At 44.9% G+C, this 22,450-nt stretch overlaps 2 protein-coding genes across 5 annotated transcripts; one reads left to right on the top strand and one right to left on the bottom strand.

The window, feature by feature from the left end:
- Positions 1 to 30: 30 nt before the first annotated feature.
- On the bottom strand, positions 31 to 15,049 carry LOC130212726 (histone-lysine N-methyltransferase ASH1L-like). Of its 4 annotated transcripts, XM_056443875.1 has the most exons (14): positions 14,681 to 15,044; positions 11,157 to 12,002; positions 6,312 to 10,362; positions 4,215 to 4,539; positions 3,862 to 4,035; positions 3,681 to 3,775; positions 3,524 to 3,597; positions 3,373 to 3,418; positions 3,233 to 3,273; positions 3,062 to 3,129; positions 2,807 to 2,976; positions 2,188 to 2,279; positions 1,936 to 2,078; positions 31 to 1,852 (listed from the first exon to the last, which is right to left on the bottom strand). In XM_056443875.1, exons 2-13 carry the CDS (start codon positions 11,796 to 11,798, stop codon positions 1,950 to 1,952), a joined length of 5,907 nt encoding a protein of 1,968 aa, XP_056299850.1. In that variant the 5' UTR covers positions 11,799 to 12,002; positions 14,681 to 15,044; the 3' UTR covers positions 31 to 1,852; positions 1,936 to 1,949. The 4 variants fall into 4 exon arrangements, with proteins under 4 accessions (XP_056299850.1, XP_056299853.1, XP_056299852.1 ...); XM_056443878.1 differs by lacking the exons at positions 31 to 1,852; positions 1,936 to 2,078 and having other exon boundaries at positions 2,189 to 2,279; positions 2,798 to 2,976; positions 14,681 to 15,047; XM_056443877.1 differs by lacking the exons at positions 31 to 1,852; positions 1,936 to 2,078 and having other exon boundaries at positions 2,189 to 2,279; positions 2,794 to 2,976; positions 14,681 to 15,046.
- A 2,255-nt stretch (positions 15,050 to 17,304) lies between these two features.
- Positions 17,305 to 22,094, top strand: dap3 (death associated protein 3). The gene is made up of 13 exons (XM_056443895.1): positions 17,305 to 17,450; positions 17,661 to 17,702; positions 18,458 to 18,571; positions 18,736 to 18,837; positions 18,966 to 19,074; positions 19,170 to 19,262; positions 19,348 to 19,478; positions 19,943 to 20,023; positions 20,916 to 21,080; positions 21,173 to 21,232; positions 21,313 to 21,402; positions 21,621 to 21,738; positions 21,833 to 22,094. Exons 2-13 carry the CDS (start codon positions 17,664 to 17,666, stop codon positions 21,916 to 21,918), a joined length of 1,188 nt encoding a protein of 395 aa, XP_056299870.1. The 5' UTR covers positions 17,305 to 17,450; positions 17,661 to 17,663; the 3' UTR covers positions 21,919 to 22,094.
- The last annotated feature ends 356 nt before the right edge of the window (positions 22,095 to 22,450 follow it).

Genomic DNA, 22,450 nt, shown 5'->3' on the forward strand with positions numbered 1-22,450 from the left:
TTATAGCGGATACACCAACAGTCTGGAGGGTTTAGTAGTAGACATAAAATACTTTTATTACGGTTATAGAGGCAATTAGTCTGAGCTGACATTCTCTGGCATTGAGTTATAACTTTTTGATGTTTTTTTTCTTTCAGATGCATATTATCAGAGGCAACAGGCAAAGGTTATGTCATGCAAACTAGATATATAACTCTATGTGTACCGTTGCTATAAAGTTAATCATCCACTGGCAATAATGTAGTGTTCTTAGTTAAAAAAGTAAGGAGGAAAAATATACATACATTATGTAAACAATCAAAGAAATTGCACTTTCTTGGCTTGTTATTATAAGCCACACTACTGAAAGAGAGCAGAAATATAACACTGGAAAGACTCAATCACTGTCACTGAGTGTGACCAATAATTAGCTCACAAAATATCAGCTAATAAAAGAGACAAATTATGTAACTACAAAAAAATCATATACAATCATAGTCAATTTTAGAGACAGATGACTGATATATTTGTCATCTTTATACTTTGTTAAAAACATGGTAGTAAAATGAAGTATTTGATTATTAGATTGTATGCCAATAGTATTGTGATATATAATACTAATTGTACACGCTGCTAGAAGGAAAACAGGTGTCCCTCCATGTACATGAAACTAAACACTTATGGATACTTCCAAGTGGATTAGCCCAATGATCTAACATGAGAACAATCTACTATGCAACTGTACAGAAAAATGACCTCCAATCCTCAGATATTCACAAAAAACACAACAGAAGTCCTTATATAGTCCTTATCAGATTAGATATTGCTTTTAAAGACTGCATGAGTTGCTTAGGTGCGTACACAAGACCACATGGCACTTCTACAGAGCATTTGGGGCAAATCAATTCTAGTGTTGTCTCCTCTTCCCTCAAGGACATTCTGATTGTCAATGCTCTGGAGCAAAAACATTCTCAAAGGCAGTCTGAGGTAAACAAAACACTTTTTTTACCTCTCTCTCTCTCTCTCTCTCCCTTCCCCAGGAAGCAATACTGAAAATATTCAACAATAAACATTCCTATCATGAATATATTTTGCCCATCTCTTAAGCAGACAGTGCTCAAACTGTCTTTCAAAAAATATCTTTTTTCTTAAAACCTCATTAGAAATCCCCCCCCCCCCCATTCACTGATACATAGCAGACACTGTCTTGGTAAAGTGAAGGAAACCCCTGACCACTGTCTCAGCAGCTTTCAACTGGTTCATTTCTCCTTGTGTCATATCCCAAAGGTGCAATGTGACTTTGAAAGCTTAATGAGTAAATGAGGGTTCAATTGTGACCTACTTAGGGCCTAGGATACATTTCTGTATCCTCGAGCAGCTCCTGAGCTCTTTGTCTCTTGGAAACTTCAGAGCTGAAATGCTGAGTACCACTTTCTCCGACCAATGTCTGTCTTTGCTTAAGGTGCCTAAGTAAGAGCGAGCAAACAAAGTGTGTGTGTGTGTGTTTATAGTGTGTTCACTCAGCATACATAGTCTTTAGTGTGCTTGATCATCCAGCACTAGTGCAAATTCATTTCAGCTGGTCTGTTTCTTTTATTTCTTTCATCCAGGACAGTTTGTATCTGTTTCTCTCATCCCTTGCCGCTTGGACCCAAGATGTGTTGCCATGGTTTCATCCTTGGTGTGATGCCCTTCAGAGCGCGAGGTTCACCACACTCATCTGTCAGTGTGTGAGATGTCTTTCTTGCATTTCTCCGCTGCTATAATTCTCCATCTCGCTTGTTCTCTGTGGCACTACTACTGTTGTAGCGTTGTTGTGACATCACTTCCTGTCCGTCTGTCCGGTGGCGGGCCCGGTCCCGAGTGGTCCCACCTACATAAAGTCAAGATAATATCAACAAGACAATCTATACATCTCTGAGTCCCTCTTGTTTCTGTCTCTGATGCTCTACTTACCTCTCATTGGTAGCTTATGAATGCTGCAGGGTCAAAAGTAAATCATTCAGCCGCTTCCTCCTCTGTTCTCTGCTGCAGACCTCTTCTTCCCTTCGTTTTTCCTCCTCTCCGTCCTCATCTTGCCTGTTCTGGGTGCTGGTGGGCTGTGTTGAACAAGTATGAACAACTAATTGCAAAAGCAGATATTTATCCTTGTGAAAAGATGCATGAACAAGAAAATACTTTTTAGTAGGCGGGTGGTGTTTCACTCACACAGGGGCTGGCAGTGAGCGAGCTGGAGGTGTCCTGACTCTGATGGTGGGGGTCACTGCTGGTAACCGTCACCTCCACCCCCACTTGCTGATCTGAGGGTCAGAGTTCAAACAGTATTCTGTATGTTAGTGAAGGCACTGTAGGAGGAAATGACAACAGCGCATAATGTATTTTACAGACATATCTGTAATTATGCGAGTGTCCTTATTTCCCCTTTATTGCAATCAGTCAGGGAGTCATGATGGTAATGGTGCGGGTTCACAGCTAATGGGGAAAGGCGATGTCTGCTGAGTTCTTGGACACCAACACTGGATGACAGAAATGGGGAAACATTTCTGCAGGCTGAGATTCTGTGGTTGGAAAACCACTTAGTTCGTGCTGCTCAGTATGAGATGGAAAGACAGGCCAAATATGAGGACGACGGGCTGTAAGCAGAGCACACGCAGATACACACAGACACATATACACACACCTACATGCACACATTAGGAAAAGACAGAACAGGGGACACCAGAAGAAATCTATACAGATGTGTACATGTATAGATCTACCACATACACATATGCATACACAAACCCCTACAGGAACAAAAACTAACACACACACTTGCTTCATGGACCTGACATGATGTGGCTCTCGTCCCCACTGGATCCATCACAGGACAGACGCTGTGAGTCCGGCTCCTCTCCCTCCGCGTCCCTCTCCCTCTCTATCCTCAGTCGGATCTGTCTGTCTCTCACGAGGTCCCAGTTCCTCACAAGGAACACGTGGTGTTTCACCACAAAGCTCCTGGCCCGGCACACAAGGAGAAACATGAGCTCACTGACATTAATTCAATAGTGTGTCTATGTTATTGGCAGAGTTCTTTCCGTACCTCTCGCTGCTGGTCAAAGGCTCCATGTCGAGGTGCGGAAACAAGCTGGAGATGTCGCTCGAGCTCTCCTGTGAAGCAAAAAGAAAATTTAGGGACGCTTGTGAGTTCAACACTTATTAAAGCCGCAGTTTCTTCACTGGAGTGAAACAACCTGAAGCCACATGTACTAACCGCTGTCCGATGAGACGACACAATCCTCCCCTTCAGCCGGCCTGAGTGAAACAGAGACACAGGGTGAGACGCCGTATGACAGCAGTGATTCCATCCATCTACTGAACTTGGAGATAACACTTTGAATACCGGCCACTCACAGTAACGCCGCTTCCTCTTCAGAGGGACAGCAGGCTGCTTTTGAAGCTGTGACATCACAACATCAGAATTACATGCACATTCATGACACTCTCTTATCTCCAATGATGGATGATGCCCTTCCTGATTCTGTGTTGTGGGGCTCCACTGTACCTGATTGTTCTGCCACAGGAACATAACATCGTAAGGTAACTGGAAATGAATCCTCTTCAGCCTAAGGTACTTCCCTGGAGGACACAAAGGCAATTTGGATGAACAATCGCAGCTATAAAGAAATACAGCAGTTTTTGGAATTGTATTATATACTCACCAACATGTATGGGAGCAGGTAAAAGGCTATATTCATGCTCCCCCGGTGAGTAATCTATACTCTCTTTGCACAACTGTCGGACTTGGGAGGGCGGGCTAGGAAAGAGACTTAAAAACATTACAAACTTAAACCAAACAAAAAAGATTTAGAATATGCTTTTGAGCGAAGTCAGTCAACCTACTCTTTAGTTTTGTAATCATCTGAGTAAAGACCTGCCCTCAAAAACTTCTTCCTGGGAGGCCCGTCTGTTCTCTCCTCTCTTTGGATGGTTTCTGGTTGAGATGGAGCCTGGTCGACAACTGATTGGCTAAAACATTCAGGGGGGGTGTCACACTCTGGTTTATCCTCAGTGACACTAAAAGGAAAGCATGAAGAGAGAGATAGAATGATAGAGGAAAAAGAGAAAGAGAGAAAAGGCACTGGTTTAGCACACAGTGCTGAAAACCGTGGGTTAATAAAGCAGTAGTGAGTGGTTGTATTGCATTTTCAAGTCAACCAGCTCAGGTACTTTATAATACAGCTGTGAGTGTTTACCTCTGATGACAAGGAGAGTCACCATGTTTTCTCTTCCGTCCCCTTTTCTTCCTGGCCTGCAGCTCCAACTCTGTCACCTGCTGCCCTGTGTCGCCTCCTCTCTCTCTCTCTGGCCCTCCCACTTCTCTCCCGTCTCTGTTGTGTCCTGGCAAGAGGTCGGGTGATGCCATGGAGGGCGCTGCAGATGAGTGCACGAGGGAGGATACAGTGGAGGGGAGCGGATGCTTTCTGGGCCGGCCCGGCCTTCTTTTCCCCCCCGCTGCAACACTGTCTGACGTTGGCACGGAGTTCTGCTGCCCCCGGCATCTTGAATCACCTTGTAAACCTGGAGACATTGAAATGGAAAGAGGGAAGGTGGGAGGGGTTGAGGCACAGGAGGAGGGGTGTAAGTGAGGAAATGAGACAGATGTGCATCAGTGATTGAGCCAGCAAGAGGTGTGATGTGAGGTCGGTCGAGGCTGAGTCATGCGGATGGGACACATATTATGTGAGCCACAACATTTCCTCTGACCAGTTCACTTCTGGGAAATGCATTAAGAGGTGATTTATGTGCGCACATCCACAGCAAAAAACCACAAGAATGGCCACTGTGCAGAACGCAAACTTGGTATGAACATGCACGCGTATGCACTCCTCCACAGGAATAGTTTTTGCATGATCAGTTAATGTGGAACACATCCTCAAAAGGCTGAGCAGGCAAAGACAGAGAGAAAAAATGTGTTCTTGTCAAGTGTGCGTCTGATGGTGTGCTGACCTTAAAAACATGTGTGTTTAGTTAAATGATGAATCGATGTCAAATGTATTCCACTTAACATTTTCCCTTCACAGGTTGTTTTTGCCCCACTCTTACCTCCATGCTATCCTCCATTAATCACTCCTGAGGTCATCTATCTTTCTGATCCATTTTCCACAGTCCCTCACAGACTGACCGCTCTTTCTTTTTCCAAGTCAGTTGGCCAGCGGTGAGGGGAAGGCCAGGCTTTAAATAACCAATCTGGTGGTTAACTAATGACTGTGTTCACTGGGTAGCCCCGGGCTGCAACAGCGTGTGGTTCGTTGCAGGCCGGGAAGATTTCAAAGATGTTCTGGAAGATTCCAATCAAGATGCCGCCCTCCTGCTATAACACTTTTTAAAAATGCCAACAGAGTGGTTGCTGAGTGGTACCATTTAACCCTTGTGTTGCCTTAGGGTCATTTTGACCCGAATCAATATTACACCCTCCCCCCGCCTTTGGGTCATTTTGACCCGATTCAATGTTTCACCCTCCTGTTACCTTTATATTTACTAACATATTTTACCCTTTGGGTTCAATTTGACGCCAGCAATTAAAACCTCCAGAAAATTATTCGAATTAATATTGTTTTCCAAGTTTAAGTGTGAGGCACTTTATGTTTGTTTGTTGACTACCGAAAGAACACCGACATTAAACATTGAGGTCAAATTAATCCTAAGGCGGGGGGAGGGTGTAATATTGATTCGGGTCAAAATGACCCTAAGGCAACACAAGGGTTAAGGTGTGTGTGTGTGTATATGTGTGTGTATGTGGGGGGAGCTAGACACATATCCTGCACAGCAGCAGGAGTCTGAAATTGCCTGTAAAAAGTCTGAATTTCCTCTCAAACACCCTCCAGTCTTTGATGTGTGGCTACAACACCTGAGAAAAAGCAATGCTGTCACTAAAGTGGCCAAACTATTGGTGCCAAAATCTCATCTCCACATTGTGCGAACAAAGGACTCTGTCATAACCTCGGGAGTGTAAAGAGTCTCTTGGCATACAACCTATTCAAGCAGCTAGCGGTCATGATTTGGGTGCTGTTAATGTATTTCAATAAGCACAGTTGACGATAGATTTTCCATATTTCCTTTCAGTATTCTATGTATGCATGTTTTTTGCAAATTAAATAACACAATGCAACTATGCATTCCCACAACATATAGCGTGAGTTTTTTGGGAGCATTTATCAGCACATGACAGCCAGAGAAACACTAACATTGCAGTATTTGTACCCACTTTAGCATTAATGCTAACATGACCTCCCAGCCATCACAGAAAAGTATATTCAGATGTATTGATCAAACCATTCATGCATCCTCACCTGCTTCTCTCCTCTCAGTCCATGCTGGCTCATCTTTCCTCCACGACCTGTCCCCACTTCCTGGACTCTTACTGGCCAATCCGCTCCTCAGACCCGTCCCCCTTGTTGCCAAGGCAGCTGATGTGAACAGGTTGGTGTGTGTTGGGGACGGTGACCTCCTGTACAGGTGTGACTCGTCTTCGCCGTCGTCGTCCTCTCCGTCAGATGCGACCTGTCGGCCTGTATGTTGCTCTCCGGTAAAGCTTCTCCAGCTGGGAGTTGTATTTCCAAATCCTGTGGCTCCCAGGCCCCCAAATGTTGTCCCTGTCTGGCCCAGACCGCCCCAGCTGCCTCCAAATGAAGACAGGTGAGAGGAGCCCAGCCCCAGTGAGGTGAGAGATGTGTGTTTGAACCTCTCTGCTGAGAATGACGATGTGGCAGCAGCAGCGGACCCCATTCCTCTGGAACCTTTTCTTCCCGCTTCACCTGGCCCCGAAATGAACCCTGCCCTTGGCTTTGAACTCGCCAGTCCCTCTCTGTCAATTCCATCTTCCTCCTCTTCCTCGTGCAACTCCTCCTCCTCATCCATGTCTTGCTCGCTGTGCCGGTGCCGGTGTTTATGTTTGTGTTTGTGTTCACTCCTCCCACAGCCACACAGGAGGCTGGATGTGAACCCTGAGCTGAGGTGTGAGGCTCCTCCACTGCCTCCTATATCTCCCTCAACCTGCCCTCCTAAAGCTCCCTCCCGCAGCAACCTGCTCCTTCGCCTGTGGAATCTGGCCGGGTTGAGGAGGAAGTGTGCATGATGGGACTGATGGGGGGCGTACTGGTGTGGTGAGGGAAGCTGGTAGGAGCTGGGGAGATGGTGATAAAGGTTCGTGCCTTGGGGATAGCTGCCGTAAAAGCCCATATTATCAATGCTCTCCTGAAATTTGGACGAGCAACCACATTGCCTGCTGTCCGGCTTCCTGCTGCAATGCACTGGCTGGCAAGGGTAGAACGGCTGGGGGGAGAAAGAGGGATTAGCAGAGTAAGGTGAGGGGTGAGGAGAGTAGAAGCCATTCAGATTGATCCTGAAGATGTTGGAGCGGAGAGAATGTGAGGAGTGATGACGCCTTCCCCCAGCAGCATTCCTACTCCCATCCAAGCCCTGTCCCAGTCCTGTCCTCGCCCAACTCCGTCGTCCAATGTGGATCTCGCTGAACTGACCAATCAAATCTTCTAGCTCGGCCAGAAACTCTGGATCCTGCATGTGCAGCTGCTGGTGCTTCTTCTTATGTTTATTTTTCTGTCTCTTCAGTGCATTGTGTCCGAGGCATGGGTAATAGTCCAAAGGAGAGCACTTGTTGGAGCACGGGCACAAGCAAGAACAGGAGGAGGAACAGTCGTAATCCCTTCGCCTGTGACTGTGTCGGTCTCTGTGCCGCTCTGCAGTCGTGGAGTTGGGGACGGGGTTTGTGTGTCTCGGCATTAGAGAGAGGGGTGAAGAGAGAGGAGAGGGTCGATCCGCAAGAGAGGAGGGGTGCCTTTGGCCCGCTAGAATCCCTCCTGATCCCTGACCCAACCTGAACATGCCCCTGAGCCCCCTCATCTCCGCTCGCTCAGAAACACTGTTGTTATCCGTTCCAATCCCGCTGTCGCTAGGCAGCGTGTCCTCGCTGTGCGACTCGCTCCTGGGGGAGGGGGTGGCCTCTTTCAGGTGGCCGGGAGAGCCTGGTGTATGATGCAGCGGAGGGGTGGGACAGGAGAGCTTACACGAAGACTGGTGGAAGGGGAAATGATGCCTTCCCTGACATGGACAACTCTTCTTCACGAAAGGAGAGAGGGATGAGGAGGAGAGAGGATGGGGGGAGGTACAGGAGGATGATGGGGAAGGGAGGGAGAAAGGGTGAGGAAAAATCAGGGAGGATGTTGGCTCTGTGAGGCTGCCTTCACTATAAGGGCTCTGGGCCCCACTGGAGTGGGTGAGAGATGGAGATGGGAATGGGTGAGAGGGAGGAGGCTGGGGTTGGTGAGATGAGAAGAGAGATGTTTCAGAGGGATTGTGAAACAAGGACGACTGTGTGGTGTTCTGGGAGTTGCTGTTAGCTTTCGGCTTGCGTCCTCGTCTCTTGCCCATGTAGATGGTCCCTCTCTTGCTCACATTGATCTGAGGGCCCAACTTGCTCCCAAAGGAGGAGGACAGGGCTGAGAGTGTGTGTACTGTTGTAGCCTCTATTGATTTACTCATTCTCAGAGAGATCTCAGGATCTGCTGCCTGGCCTCCCCTTGCCTCCTTTCCCACATACCCAGAAAGCATTGCCTTGTGAAGTCTCCTCTTCTTTCTTTTCTTCATCTCGCTAATCAGCCTCCTGATCTTCAGCTGCCTGCTCCCCTTTTCAGGTGTGTGAAAATCTTCACTCCTTTCAGTGCGATTCAGTGGATCTCGACTGTGGTCCTCGGGGAGGGGTCGCTTGGGGGGACGTCCACGCTTCTTGGGGCTGGATGTAAACTGAGCGGCGCACTTCGGTTTCGGACTTGCCTCCAGCACTGGCGCTTTTTGAACTCTGTCACACCCCATGAGCGGCACCTCAGTTGCGATATTGTTTGGTAAAAGTCTCGTGGGAGGTTCATCTGCGCTACAGCTGTGGGATTTTGGGCGCCCCCTTTTTCGGGCAGGGGCTATGGGGCATCTGGAAGCAGGGAAACTAGGGCCTGATGTGGGATGACTCTGCTTTGGAGATGGAGGTTTGGTTGCAGACGAGAGAAGGCAAGAGCTGCTGTTTAACGAGCCAGAGGGAGCTGTGTGTGACTCATCAATCTGATGAATAGTGGCCTTGGCAGGAAGGGGCATCTTGGGGTTCTGGGGGAAACTTAGTAAAGGATTATGTTGGGAATCTGAAGGAGCTTCCTGATTTTCGGCCCTCTGAGCCCGGTGCACCAGCTTGGTCCAGCTGGGCCGCCTGGCTTTACGCTTCTTAAGAGGACGGCTGTCCTGCTCTTGGGGGGGGAAAGGGGGAGAAACAGGGGCAGAGGGAGTGGGCAGAGAGGGAAGAGCAGAAGAGGGGGGGTGGCTTGGAGGCACAGTTGAATGTCTTGAGACATCTTGTTCTTTTGATTTACTGGAGTCACCTGTTGCGGTTTCTGGCTCGGCTTGTTTAAGTGACTTGCAACTGTCCTCCATCTTGTCCATCTCATCTGATCTGCCTGGATTCACAACTCTAAAGGTTTTATCTAGTTTACCAGTATCAGCGGTTTCACCTAATGTATTATCCTCTGGTCTAAGACTGTCTGGGCTCAGCGTATCTCTCTTTTTCTCTGCCTTTCCTCTTTCAGTCTTTAACTCATCCCACCACGTATCATCAGTCCTATGTCCTTCCTCTTTTTCTTTGCCATGCCTTGATTTACCATTTTTCCCTTTCTCCTTTTTCTTTTTCTTCCCTTCCTCCTTTCTGATCTGACTCTTTGCTCTTTCAGCTCCCAATTTATCTCTCTTTGATTTTTTGACTTTCTGTTTGTCTTTCTTTGATTTCCTGTCTTTGTCTCTCTTTGTCTCTAGTGAGGCCTGTAGAGAGGGATTCTGATCTTGGGTTTGGGAAGAGGAGAGAGCCATAGTGGGAAAGGACTGTGGTTTAGGGGTGACTAAAGAAGAGAAAGGAGAGTCTGGTCTGCTCTTATTGGACATGCTGAGTTCTTTATGGGAGCTGGTGAAGGCTGTAAGTCTTGCTGAGGAGTCCATGAAGGAAACAGAGGAGGAACTGCTGTGTTTTCCAACTTGTTTTTTCTGTGAGGTGGAAGTGCCACAGATGTCGACAGAGCCTTTCCCATTAGATAGTCTCTTCTTTTTTGCTGTCTGAACCCAACCATTATGTTTCTTGGAGGTCTTCCCTTCATTCCTGGTTTCCGATGCAGATGGGCCTTGGATGCATGTGGTGGGAGGAGCAACTAAAGCTGTTTGGTCTGTTGCAGCAAAGCAGGGTTTATGTCCTGCAGAGACAGGCTTGCCATTGACACTGGGAAGCTTCTTTTTCTTCACTCTCTCAGATGAGCCATTTGAATTAACCTCTGTCTTATTGGTCAGTTTGACAGGAACCTGGGGAGTGCAAACACAGAATCTCTGTCATAGACAACAATGGCTGTGACATCCACTAGTTTGGTAATGACAACAGTGAAGGACAATGGGCAAGCGACATCAACTGAAATGCTTTTGTTTTTGCCTGCCCATTAAAAGAGAGCGTGAGGACAAAATGACTCAATCAGGCAGTGAAAAGAGGGCTTACTGAAGAGAAGACAGTGAGATGATGGGAACAGGAATGGGGCTGATACAGAAAGGAGAAATACAAAGGCAGAGAAACAGAGAGGAAGGGAGTGTGACAGAGGGGGAGAGAAAGATAAATGAGAGCAGGTAGAGAAAAGAGAGGATGTAAAAATAGAAGAAAGGGACAGATATAGAGAGCCAAGGAGAGGCACCAAGAGAGAGAGAAAGCTGTGCTATTGGTAGCTATAAATTGCCACTAATACAGATGAGAAGGCCTGACATTTTATACTCGTCCTGTAATTTTGGTATGCTGCAGCTTGAGTGGCGCGTGTGCAGTTAAAGCAATATGCTTCTCCTTGGGTGATTGTTGTCAGGACTGATGGACCAATCTCTGTAATACCTCCAAGTGGTTGCCGTGCTGTTGTCCTATTTATAGGTCGGTTTATTTAAATGGGTTGCTTAGGTTTCAGTGTTGAAACAATAGCTCATTTGACCTTATTAAAGATGAGCAGAGCTGCACCGTTTAGCACCATGTGTGTGCACAGCTTCAGTCACTGTAACACTTGCTTTTTTCATTCGTGTGTGTGTGTGTGTGTGTGTGTGTGTGTGCACCCTTGTCCTTAACTTACCTGTTTGACTGACTTGGTCCCTTGGCTGGTTACGGCCGGGGCTGTCGTGGAAGCTGTTGATGATAACGACAGTGGCTGCGATGATGAAGATGATAATGATGATGATGCCAGTGGTGGTGAAGCAGCAGATGCAGTTTGTTTAGATGTGGTCTGGACCGAATCCAAAACTGAACGTTGATCTCTGGTTGCTTCGTCTGGAGTGGAGCTGGTTTTATTCTGCGGTCCTCCGTCTCCATTCCCCCTCAGCATTCCCCCCCGGGCTTGTCTCTGATAGGTCCTGACGGTGGGCTTGCAGACGTAGCTCTCCAAGATCTTGGGCGGTTTTTTGGTACGCTTGGCCTGGAGTCCAATTCGGAGACGTACATTCCCCTCGGGGCAGCTGGTCTCTCTGCCAGAGATCTGAAGCTGTTGCTGCCCTGCGCTTCCACAACGCCCCTCGATGAGCAACTCCAGCACTGCCCCCTTGTCTCCTTCTCTCTTTTTCACTGCTCCTCTTTTCTCCTCCTCCTTTTCCCCTACATCTCCTTTCTCCACCTCACCCCTCTTCTTTTTCTCTACCACTTCAGAGTCTTCAGATGCAGAGGTGGGGTCCAGAGTGGAGTTTGTGGTTGTAGGGGCTCCCCCCTTCACTCTCTGGTCCATCAGAGAAGTCAGGGGGGAGAGGCAGGATGCTGCGGGGCTTCCAGTATAAAACGTTTAAATGACCCCAGTGGGGTTGTTGGGATCAGGAGCTGAATGTAGGTGTCCGTCAGGAGATTTCCAAAAGAATATCCTGTAATAGTCCAAGTACAGTCGCTCTCCGGCATCCAGCGAAGGAAGTTCTCGCTCTTGTCCTTTAGGCTTCAACTGAGATGGAGTAAGTTTGAGGCAAAGAAAGAGGGAGAGAAAAGACAGAAATAAAGATAGAGAGGCCAGTGATTAGTCATTTCAGTGAGCTCAGATGCTGGGTAGCAGCAGTGCAGGAATTGAGGGGAAAGTCCCGTTCCTGCAGGCAGCTGTAGAGAGGTGCTTAAGCCTGTGTCCACAGAGATGACCTCATCATACAGAACCTACAAATCTCATCACCCTGGGGGCCAATCAGCGCCACCGATTCCCAGAATGTCGGCACTAACTGGAAGACAGACTGACTCACATTCCTCAAAAACAGCTCAGCAGGTTTTCTCTAGCAATCTGTAAGTAAAGGCAGCTCTGGAAGACAGCAAGCACCCCCCAAACCTCTACACGTGTACTTATGTTCTGATCCTCACTCTGCTCCTCGACCCAAATCAATATACCAATCAATCAGCTCCTGACTAACTCAAACACTTGATCCAGTCTCCTGCCCTTCTCTCCCTACTGTCGTTGTGCCTTCTGTTCTCAGCTACTCCCACAAGCACTTCTCCTCCCACCCTTTCCTCTAGTGTACTTTCTTTTCTCTCTAAAACTCCCATTTTCATGTTTGGCAAAAAGCTTTTGCATGCATTTTCTATTAGTCCCCATCCTCTCTCTCTCTTTCTCTCTCTCTCCCCCCCCCCCCTCTCTCTGTGTAGACCACACAGTAAAATGGTCAACTCATACACTCTATCCATGTTAATCAAAACCATATTTCCTCCTCCACTTCGTTCTTTTTCTCCTCTCCAACCTAAATTCCTCCATTCACGGTCCGACCATTCCCCTCCTCCCCTTTTCAGTAGTGGTAACACAAATCCGTAGGAAAGGGTACAACTTATTTTTGGAAAGGAGTGCAAATTCCTCCTCCTCCTGTTGCTTCCTTCAAGTCAAGTATGCTTTTCATTGACCCCGTTGTAAATTTACTTTTAATGTGACATTACAGCAAGTAACACACCCCAAAAATAACATTCTCACCACCAGACTGAAACTCTTGCTCTGGCTCGCTTGGTGTTCAGCCTAGTTTTTAAATTATCGAGGGGAAGCAGCATCATCTGTCATGCTTCCTTCATTATACTCTCTCATTAAGGGAGATGCTCATCCATTTTCTATTAACACACAGCCTGCCAAGCATTCCTGCAGCTGTCTCCTGAGAGCCTGTTATGAAATAGCTCATTTGTCCCACAACGCATTGAACCGGCCCCCTTAAACTTACAAGAGCATCTCAGATAATGTTTTCATTTAAGAGCTGAGTGGGCTATCTCTCCTGACGCTTGATCTCTCCACACCCAAACTCTTTCCTTGAATCATATGGAGCCCAAATCAACATCTGTTCCAGTAACTGCTGTTATGTAATAGTTTTGGAAAGCATTTCCGAGGGCAAACCTTGTTACAAAAGGAAAGAGGAGAGAGATGGACATTGGTCCTCTGCCGCCTCCATCATGACCTCTAGTCCAGCGGCCTGACCGCATGAAGAAAAGGATACAGGCATGAGGAGAAGCTGGATACGGTTGAAATCTGCTTTTGCAAAGTGACTAGAAGATAATAAAAGTGGCAGGTTTTCCAACTTAAAAGGGAGAGCACATTCAACATCAGTCAAAGTGCATACTAATAGCTTGTTATACTCTCCCAAGCTATACCTCTCGAACATAACTCAAAATGATTCCAACATTAGACCAGAATCTATTTCCAGTGACAGGATGATGAGTGGACTTGACACTGCAGTCAGTGTGGATTCCTCGGCTGCGTTGAGGCGACGATTAAATCATGATAATGGCCCACCCCACCATATCTCCAGCCATCATCACCATTCCATGGCGGTGTTATCATCAATAACTACAACACCATTATCCTCTGCCTGACAACAGCAGGGAGCGCAGAAGCCCTGAATCGAGGGCTGCTGTGATGGCATCTTAAAATACTGAACTGTGAAGCCTCACTCCACTTCACATACACATGGAAGTATCTCACGTTAGAGACTCCCCCCTCCTCACACACACACACGTTGTCCTAGTGAGTGTATTACTAGTGTGTTGGGCGTACATTGTGTACCCGGGTCGCAGCTGCATTAGTTGACTGGTGGTGCTACTGTAGATACAGTATGGGCAGTGGGGGTGTTACCGCACTGGAGCGACCGATCCCCGGTTTACTGAGGACGTCAACAGGGGCTTCCTCCTCCATAATGACTTTGCGCACCTCTGAAAAACACTATCCGTCTGATGCTGTAGCTCCTACAACCGACGCACACATGCACGTGTTGTTGTTGTCATCACTCTTATGGCCATAATACAATATAAAACACGCATGAAGCCACCTAAAACACACACAGATTGAAACTCAACATGGAAGTGGGGGGTCGCCATAACGCGAGCGTCCAAAATGTGCTCGCTCCAGTGTTCGTGCTGTGGGTCCCCGAGACACCTCGTTTCTCTTCTGAGTGTCCTCTGCCTTCTGCTGCTGTCAGCAACATGGACATAAGAAATATCCCCACGCACGGAGAGAAACATACTCGGCAACAAGGGATCAAATTAGCGCAACGCGGATGCACAACACTATCAGTAACCTCCGGAGCGGCGAGCTCGCTGGTGATGACAGGCCTGCACACATGAATACGGATTGCCGTGAAAATCTGTAATACGGCTACGTAGGCTACTTACCCGAGAGCGCGTCCCGGAGCCAACTGCGTTGAGGCATGAGGTTACGGCGCTGCTTTCCCCTGCTCACCAACTGCAATCCGGAGCTTTTTGGTGCATTAGATGTTGCTTTGATTACATAAGTGAGGCCATCGGAGGTTAAAACACCTCCTTAAACCGAGTTTCAGTCTCATCGGAGCGCGCAGCCTACTGTGCAACAACATTGGCGCGGGTGTTTTCATAATCATAGTCGACGGATCTTCGTCGGCGCGCCTCCGCAGCTAGGTGGCGGACTGGCGACACTGGATCTGATCTTTACTGCCCACTTCTCTCGGGGAAAGTTGCATCGCTCTCCCCCCCGCCAGTAAGAATGGGTCAGATTGTGCTCACGCGAGCTGTTAACGTGTCAGGGAGCAGCAGCGCTTGTGCGTGCGCGCGCGCGCGCGTGTGTGTGTGTGTGTGTGTGTGCGGGGTTACAGGCTGTGACAGTGCGGAGGGGCTGGTGGATGTGCGGGAATGCAATTGCGTGGCCATTTTCGTGTGGTCAGAGGAGGGGATGAAACGACCCGGGATCTCATTGCGGTTCATAATAGGCCGTTGGGGAGGGCTGTTTACACGGGCAATAAAATGGCGACGAATGGCAGCTCAAAAGTTCTCACTGGCGGCAGACTGGAAGGAGCACTTATTTTAAAGTTCTTATGTGAGAGATTTTCAGTTAAACATATTGAAACAAAGCTACAAGCAATGTTTTCCTTTACTCGGTGGAATTACACAACATATATCTAACATAGAGCTACAACTAAATTACTGATTTTACACACATGTTTTAGTATGAACATAAAATAATGTAGCCTAATCTAGAATAACATTAACATAAATAATAACGATGATTGTAATACTTATTTCATATATATGCGCACCTTATATACCATATTATTATTATTATTCTTATTGTTTATTAGTTTCAAGTTTCAAGTTTCAAGTTTTTATTGTCACATCCCCTTTTATACAAGTATAATCGGTTTGTGAAATTCTTATGTGCAAAACACCCGACAGCAGTAGCAGACTAAAAAAAGAATAAGAATGAGAATAAACTATACAATATCCACACAAAAAAAGAAGAAAGTATTAACAATATATATATATAAAACAATGTAATAGAATATACATCATGACAATATATATATATAAAACAATGTAATAAAATATACACTTTTTTGAGACAATATATATATATGTATATATATACAATATATATATACAATATATATATATATATAAAACAATGTAATAAAATATACACCGTGGCCATAGATATTCACAGAATATGTTCTGGTGTATAGTGTTAATGAGGGTCTCAGTCCTTGTTCAGCAGCCTGATGGCCTGACTGAAGAATCTGTCCCTCAGTCTATTTGTGCGGCACTTGATACTGCGGTATTATTTGTTGTAACAATGTTATCTAGTACTAAAACAGAAGAAGCAAATACCACTTGTTGTTGTGTATGGTCCAGATGAACTGATGAGCTTTTGGACCCCTGCTGTTCCTCCTGCAGTCAGTGCAACTCTGTAACCTCTAAATAGCTGCACATTAATTGCACACTGTACACTGATGACTTTCATCTGTACCCAGTAAACCACCACCAAGAGGGATTGCTGTATTTACAATGTGTTTTGGTAAGTCAAATGAAAAATGCTGTTTTATTTAATAATATGTACATGTACAAACAATATCAGAATAACGTTTTATTCAGTTTATTATGTATTCCAACAAGACAGAGCTTGATGTAGGACTTGTCATAAGGGTGCTGCATTGGTGCGTTTTACAAAATGTGGAGAGCAAATTAGAAAAGAATAAAATGTCACATATTAAACCTGGAGCAGAGCACTGGGGCTGTTGCCCACTTTGCTTGGTTGGTAATCCATCTTTGCCTTGAGGCATGGCCAGATGAATCATTTATTTAGGGTGCACAGAGAACATGTTCATTGGTCCTTATGGCTCACCCCAAACCACTTCCCACCTGTTTTGTGTATTTATTCTGTCAACTAGGAGTTCCTATCAAGTACAGTGTACACACAGACCCACATTTGTAGGCGTCCAGGGAGTCTAGGAGAATGGTGGCTCTTTGCCTGGATATTAATTTAGCCTGGAATATACATTTCCCACAGTATTATTTAAAAGTGAGTATCTGTTTTGGAAAATTGGTAGTTTAAATGTTAAAATATTCATTTAAAAAAAGGAACAGTATAAAGCAAAAAGAAGAATACAGGAGTGAAAGCAGGCAAAAGCTGGATGGAAAACATTTGTTTTTCATTATGTTACTTTGTAACAGGAGCTTGTGACTTATATCTCACTCCAGGTCTATTGGTTAACTGATATCATAAAACTGAAAATAATGGAGGCCTATTTGGCTCAAAAGACAAAAGTTGGCAACATCTCCCATACATCCTTTCAAGAGATTATTTGTATTTAATAAACAAAGCACAGTCCTTCTCCAAACAGTTAATTACGTGTCATGACTCCAACAGCATTCTTTACTATGAAAGGGGAAATATGTCAAACTCTGTCAAACTCCATTTTATTCAGTTCTCGCGCCTACTGATTGGCTACAAACATTTGTGATGGTGTAACGTCACTTCCGGCTCCAAGCTGCATGATGGCGGTCCCCATGACAGATCCGGCACATTGACTTGTAGGTGTGAAGTTTACCCTTTTCCTTCGTCCGCTGCGGGGACATTTCATCAGTAGATTACCTGAACCGAAATCATCGTGAGTGAATCCGAACTGAATCTCAGGTAAACTCCAACACACGTGTCCTCCGCGCTGCTCATGCTGCCTGTTAGAGGCGCGCTGCTGGTAGCTAGCGGCTAGCGGCTAGCGACTAGCATCACCAGCAGCGGCTGACTGCGCGTTTACGCAAGGTTAAATGACACTGGCGTGTTTTTACACACTACTTTCTTCATTGACCTCTGAACTCTAACTAAAAGTCGCGCTCCTTGTTTCAGGTCATGGCGCTGCACAGACTGCCCTTCAGACTCCGGCACACGGTGAGAGCCCTTTAAACGGGTTGGTTGAGTACTTTTGCAGCATGTTAGCTGCAGACGCATAACCAGAATAAGACAAGATAAACAGAAATAATTCATTTGTTTAAAATATGTTTGACCTGGTTTAGAAAGCGAGCATGCAAGAAGATGTTTAACTGGAGCAAAACACCTGTATTGTGTTTCATCGTGTCCATTAGCTACATGTTCCCAACATGTACAGAGTATATAGTGATTTACAGTAGATTAATTTACATGTCAGCCAATACAAACTAGGTTTATTGACGGAACACTCATTTAAAAACTGTTTTTAAGATGTTCAAAAGGAATATCGAGCAAAGCAAAATGTTATTTATTACATTTTCAATCCAAAGCATTACTGTATCTCTCACTTATAACAATAATAATATGTTTGTGATTAGTAAGATTCAGCTTCGTATCTTACGGTGTTGACACTGGATGTGTCCGTTCGGTCCCAGAGGACAGAAAGCATTATGCATGATCCTCATTTTATCAAAATATTCTAGTAAATTCTTTCTTTTAAATTCCCTCTAAATATAGAATGACAGATTAATGTAGATTACAGTACAAGCTGTTTCACCAGGCTCTCCATCAGTGTATTAATGTGTTGTACTGTATACTTGATGTATTAGGTTTATATTTGTTTTAACATGACGCATATCAATGCAGCACCATATGTTCTGTTGAGATTATTGTTCTAGTTTATTTTAGTATTCATTCCATCATTTTTGTTGTTGCAGGTAACGCATGTGAGGTCCCTGCATACCAGTGGATGTGGCCAGCAGCAGGAGGCTCTGGCTGGGGAGTCAAAGCATGAGCCGTTTTCAGTTTTCAGAACACAGGAGAATGATCCAGTAAGCAAATCTGACTTAATCAGTGCAAATGTCGTCGTCATCCTTTCAAGCAGAGGGAAATGGAGCTCAGCTGCCTAGTTGCAGCAGGTTTAATCCGTAGCAGCAGTTGTCTTTACATTTCCCTGATTGTAGCTGTTGATCATATGTATTTCGTCTCTTTCAAGGTGTGTCAGTCACAGAACCAAATCGGACAGTATTTCACGCTGCCCTCTGCACAAATCCGCACTCTGTTCCCTCACGGCCTCCCTCGGCGCTATCAACAACAGGTATGTGCTTATGTGTGTGACTGCGTGTATTTTTTACTTACTGGCTCATAAATAGTATTGTGTGACTGGATATATTGTTTTTGTTTAAATGTATAATGGCAACAAATGTTTAAAATAAATGTTTTTAGGTGAAGACGTTTAATGAAGCCTGTGTGATGGTGAGGCAGCCGGCTTTAGAGGTCATCTCTTACCTGAAGAAAGCAGACTACAGCCAACCCTCTCTACGATATGTATTCTGTATCCTTTACAACGCGTGATTACAATCACACACGTAGATAATCATACCCTTGATGCTTCTGATAACCTTGTGTTAACCTTATCAAGTTGTTCAGATGGGTTGAAGGGCAGTGGAAAGACGATGTCTCTCTGTCACACACTCCACTTCTGCTACACACAGGGCTGGTTGTTGCTGCATGTCCCTGATGGTGAGACAAAGTCAATCATACAAGGGTTTGGCTCCTCCCACTGCACAGAAGGTGACCCTCCTCATCTCTGTTTTTTCTAACACAGCTCACCTGTGGGTGAAGAACTGCAGAGAGTTGCTGCCGTCCTCCTACAACACCTCTCGCTTTGATCAGCCATTACAAGCCGTTGATTGGTTACGCAACTTTAAAATCACCAATGAGCAATTCCTTCCAAAGGTAAGGATCTCTTTACGCAGGCGTCAGACGATATATATATAGGTTTCTGTTTTTCAGTATGAACTTAATGACTTGAGTATTCGTCGTCAATATTTAGGCTTGTGGAGTATTACATATTTTGTCACATTATTACACATTATACATGAAAGCATTTTTAGCCCTTAAATGAGCCTTCAAACATATTCACAGCAGTTCATTTCACATGCCGAAATACAAACTGAAACTGATCTATGACGCCACCTGAATTTACCCTTATGCATCACTCTGAAAGGCAGAGTTTGTAGCGAAGTGTCTTTGCATGACAGATTAGCTATAGAACAGCACGCTATGATTTGAGGTTTATTATTTAAGAAAATATTTTAATGTACTGAGGATGGAGCATGTTAACTACTTTAGTGATCTTTATCAAGTAGAAAAGAGTTTTGAACATGGTCAATGAAACTCAGAGATGACTTCTCTCCCAGATAAAGACAACGCAGCGCTATTCATGGACAAAGAGAGAGTTCACTGAGGAGGGAAGTCCACTCGGGCAGCTTGTGGATCAGGTGAGTTTTCTCAGTGTTTATTTGAGATGCAGTTTACCTCGTCCTCCGAGACTGTCATCAATTCTTTTGTTTTTGTTACCTATCATTCCTTTATCTGCTCTATCTAACAGTCAGCGTCTTGACAGCACGTGAGACAAAATAAATCAAACCAGTTTTTACCTTTTTTTGACCTACAAAGTTATTTGTTGATTCGATATGAAAGATTCCACTGATTTAGCATTTCACTTCTAAAACATGGTCAGACTCATGATGGACAATAAAATAGAAGAATTGTCTTTGTTATTCCATGCATTGCTCTTGTCAAAACCTGGCACCTACATTACCCTCAATTAGGGTTGTCATACCATTGCAGATTTGCTCATCTACAGTATTGATGCATACAGGAGCCGTCTGGCTGTGTTGTCGCACCTATTTTGCTCTTATGGTCGTAGCACATTATTTTAAAAGCTATTTGAGTATTTAATTCAACATGCTACAGTGACGATAATATGTGAAATAGCTATAAATTAGTTATGTAGCATATTTCATGTTACATGATTTTAAGAGGTTTATAATTCTGTTTTCATTCTGCTCTCGTTCCTTGAAGGGAAATTGTAACATAGTGATAATTAATAATGTTGATACAGTGAAACGTGATATTTTCTGAGATGGTACCATAAAATCGTACTGTGAAAATCTCATACTGTTACAACAACCCACAATACAACTTCACCGCCAACGGTTGGGTTGGAGATTGGAGTGTGTGGTGTACGAGTTGATGCTTATTATAAACATGCAGTTATACACTTCAAGACCTGTAAGCAGTCTTTAATGTGCTGAATCCGCTGAGTTGCTTTTTAGTTGCTTTAAAGAGATCGTCATCAGGCGTCTGATGGAGTTTATTTTGCTGTAGGGAATATCTCGTGTGAAGAGCAGCAGTGATGTGGTGGGGGCGGTGATGAAGGAGCTGAGGGTGCAAAGCGGGCAGCCAGAGTCAGACTTCCGCCTGGCGGTGGCTGTGGATGGTGTCAACGCCTTGTGGGGAAGATCCACCATCATGAAGGAGGATAAGAGCGCTGTGAGGAAACTCAGAAGCAATCCCGTCACGTCTCATTTATGTCTCCATCATTCTCCTTTAGCTTATGTGTCTCTCTTTCTTACTGTTGTCAGGTGGAGCCAGAGGAGCTCACTTTGGTTTATAACCTGAGAAAGCTGATGACGAGCAGCTGGGTAATAAACTGCGATGACCTACCAATGAATATTACATCTCAGATTGTTTACTCTATTAACATTCACTCGTTTTGTCTTAGACTGGAGGCGCCATCATCACTACTCTGTCACAGACGGGGTCTCTCTACACTTCAAAATCATCCTACTTGCCTCAAGAGCTGCTGGGAGAGGTCAGAGATAATTTTATTGTTGCTGTGTGCTATTATATTATTGATAGCAGGCATATTCTTTTAATATCTGCATGTCATAAGATCAATAGTGGGGTCATATAACATTCTTGTCTTACCCCGAGGATGCTATATTTGCACAATATTAATAATTTAGATTGCTGGTCTTTATCCCTGACCAGTCACATATGTTGACTTCCTGTCTGCGTTGTGCTCTTCAGAGGGGGTTTGACTGCATGGACCCGCTCATCCCGGTGTCGGTGCCCAACTACAGCGAGAAGGAGTTTGAGAGCTGTTACCTCTATCTTATGGACCGCCAGTGGCTGCAGCACCCGCAGAGTGAGTGATGTTACTGTGAATGCTTTTCTTCCAAAATAGAAAATACATTTTAATTATGCTGTTTTAGTAACTTTAAATATTTGTTCTTCATCAGGTCGAACAGAGGAAGGAAAGAAAGAACTCATCTTTTTGAGCAACAGAAACCCAGCGATGTTGGACAGAGTTTGTTCCTTCTTATGAAGTTTGCATAAAGACTTAAAACACACACAGGCACACACACAAAACACACATAAATATCATACACACAAATATACATAAATAGAAATAAATAAATGTCAATACCTTTAATATGTGTAAATTTTGATGCATGTGTGTAACTTTGATAATAAAATGTTGAATAAAACTTCAAACTAATATTTAAGCGGGCTTTAATTGCAAGTAGTTCTGTCATGAAAGCCAGATAGAAACCATGGAAGAAGATTTAATCACTAAAGGAATATGAAAAGTGTTATCTAGGAATGAAAAGATATAAACTGCGAGAGGAAAGGGATGCAAACATCGTCTTAAATCAATATGTTGAGAGGTACTGTGTTTTAGTTTGATAAATATTAGAATTTGCACAAATAAAACTACAGAAACATTCAAAAAATAGGTGTAATGTTCTTTGTAAGCGTCAATAAACAAAACAAACCTTGGAGAGGGCCTGTCATGCTCTTATGGCCACGCGCCACCTGGCGGCGGTTCAGGTTCCTGCACAGTTGTTCACGTGACA

The sequence above is a fragment of the Pseudoliparis swirei genome, chromosome 22 (assembly GCF_029220125.1).
Source record: "Pseudoliparis swirei isolate HS2019 ecotype Mariana Trench chromosome 22, NWPU_hadal_v1, whole genome shotgun sequence".
Lineage (NCBI taxonomy): Eukaryota > Metazoa > Chordata > Actinopteri > Perciformes > Liparidae > Pseudoliparis > Pseudoliparis swirei.

Coding starts and splice junctions, on each gene's coding strand:
- dap3 (XM_056443895.1), top strand. CDS start 17,664: ATGGCGCTGCACAGACTGCCCTTCAGACTCCGGCACACG. Junction 17,703..18,457: donor CCTTCAGACTCCGGCACACG/GTGAGAGCCCTT, acceptor TTGTTGTTGCAG/GTAACGCATGTGAGGTCCCT. Junction 19,263..19,347: donor GTTGCTGCATGTCCCTGATG/GTGAGACAAAGT, acceptor TTTCTAACACAG/CTCACCTGTGGGTGAAGAAC.
- LOC130212726 (XM_056443875.1), bottom strand. CDS start 11,798: ATGGACCAGAGAGTGAAGGGGGGAGCCCCTACAACCACAAACTCCACT. Junction 4,540..6,311: donor GACTGAGAGGAGAGAAGCAG/GTGAGGATGCAT, acceptor CAATGTCTCCAG/GTTTACAAGGTGATTCAAGA. Junction 3,274..3,372: donor GAAGAGGAAGCGGCGTTACT/GTGAGTGGCCGG, acceptor TGTTTCACTCAG/GCCGGCTGAAGGGGAGGATT.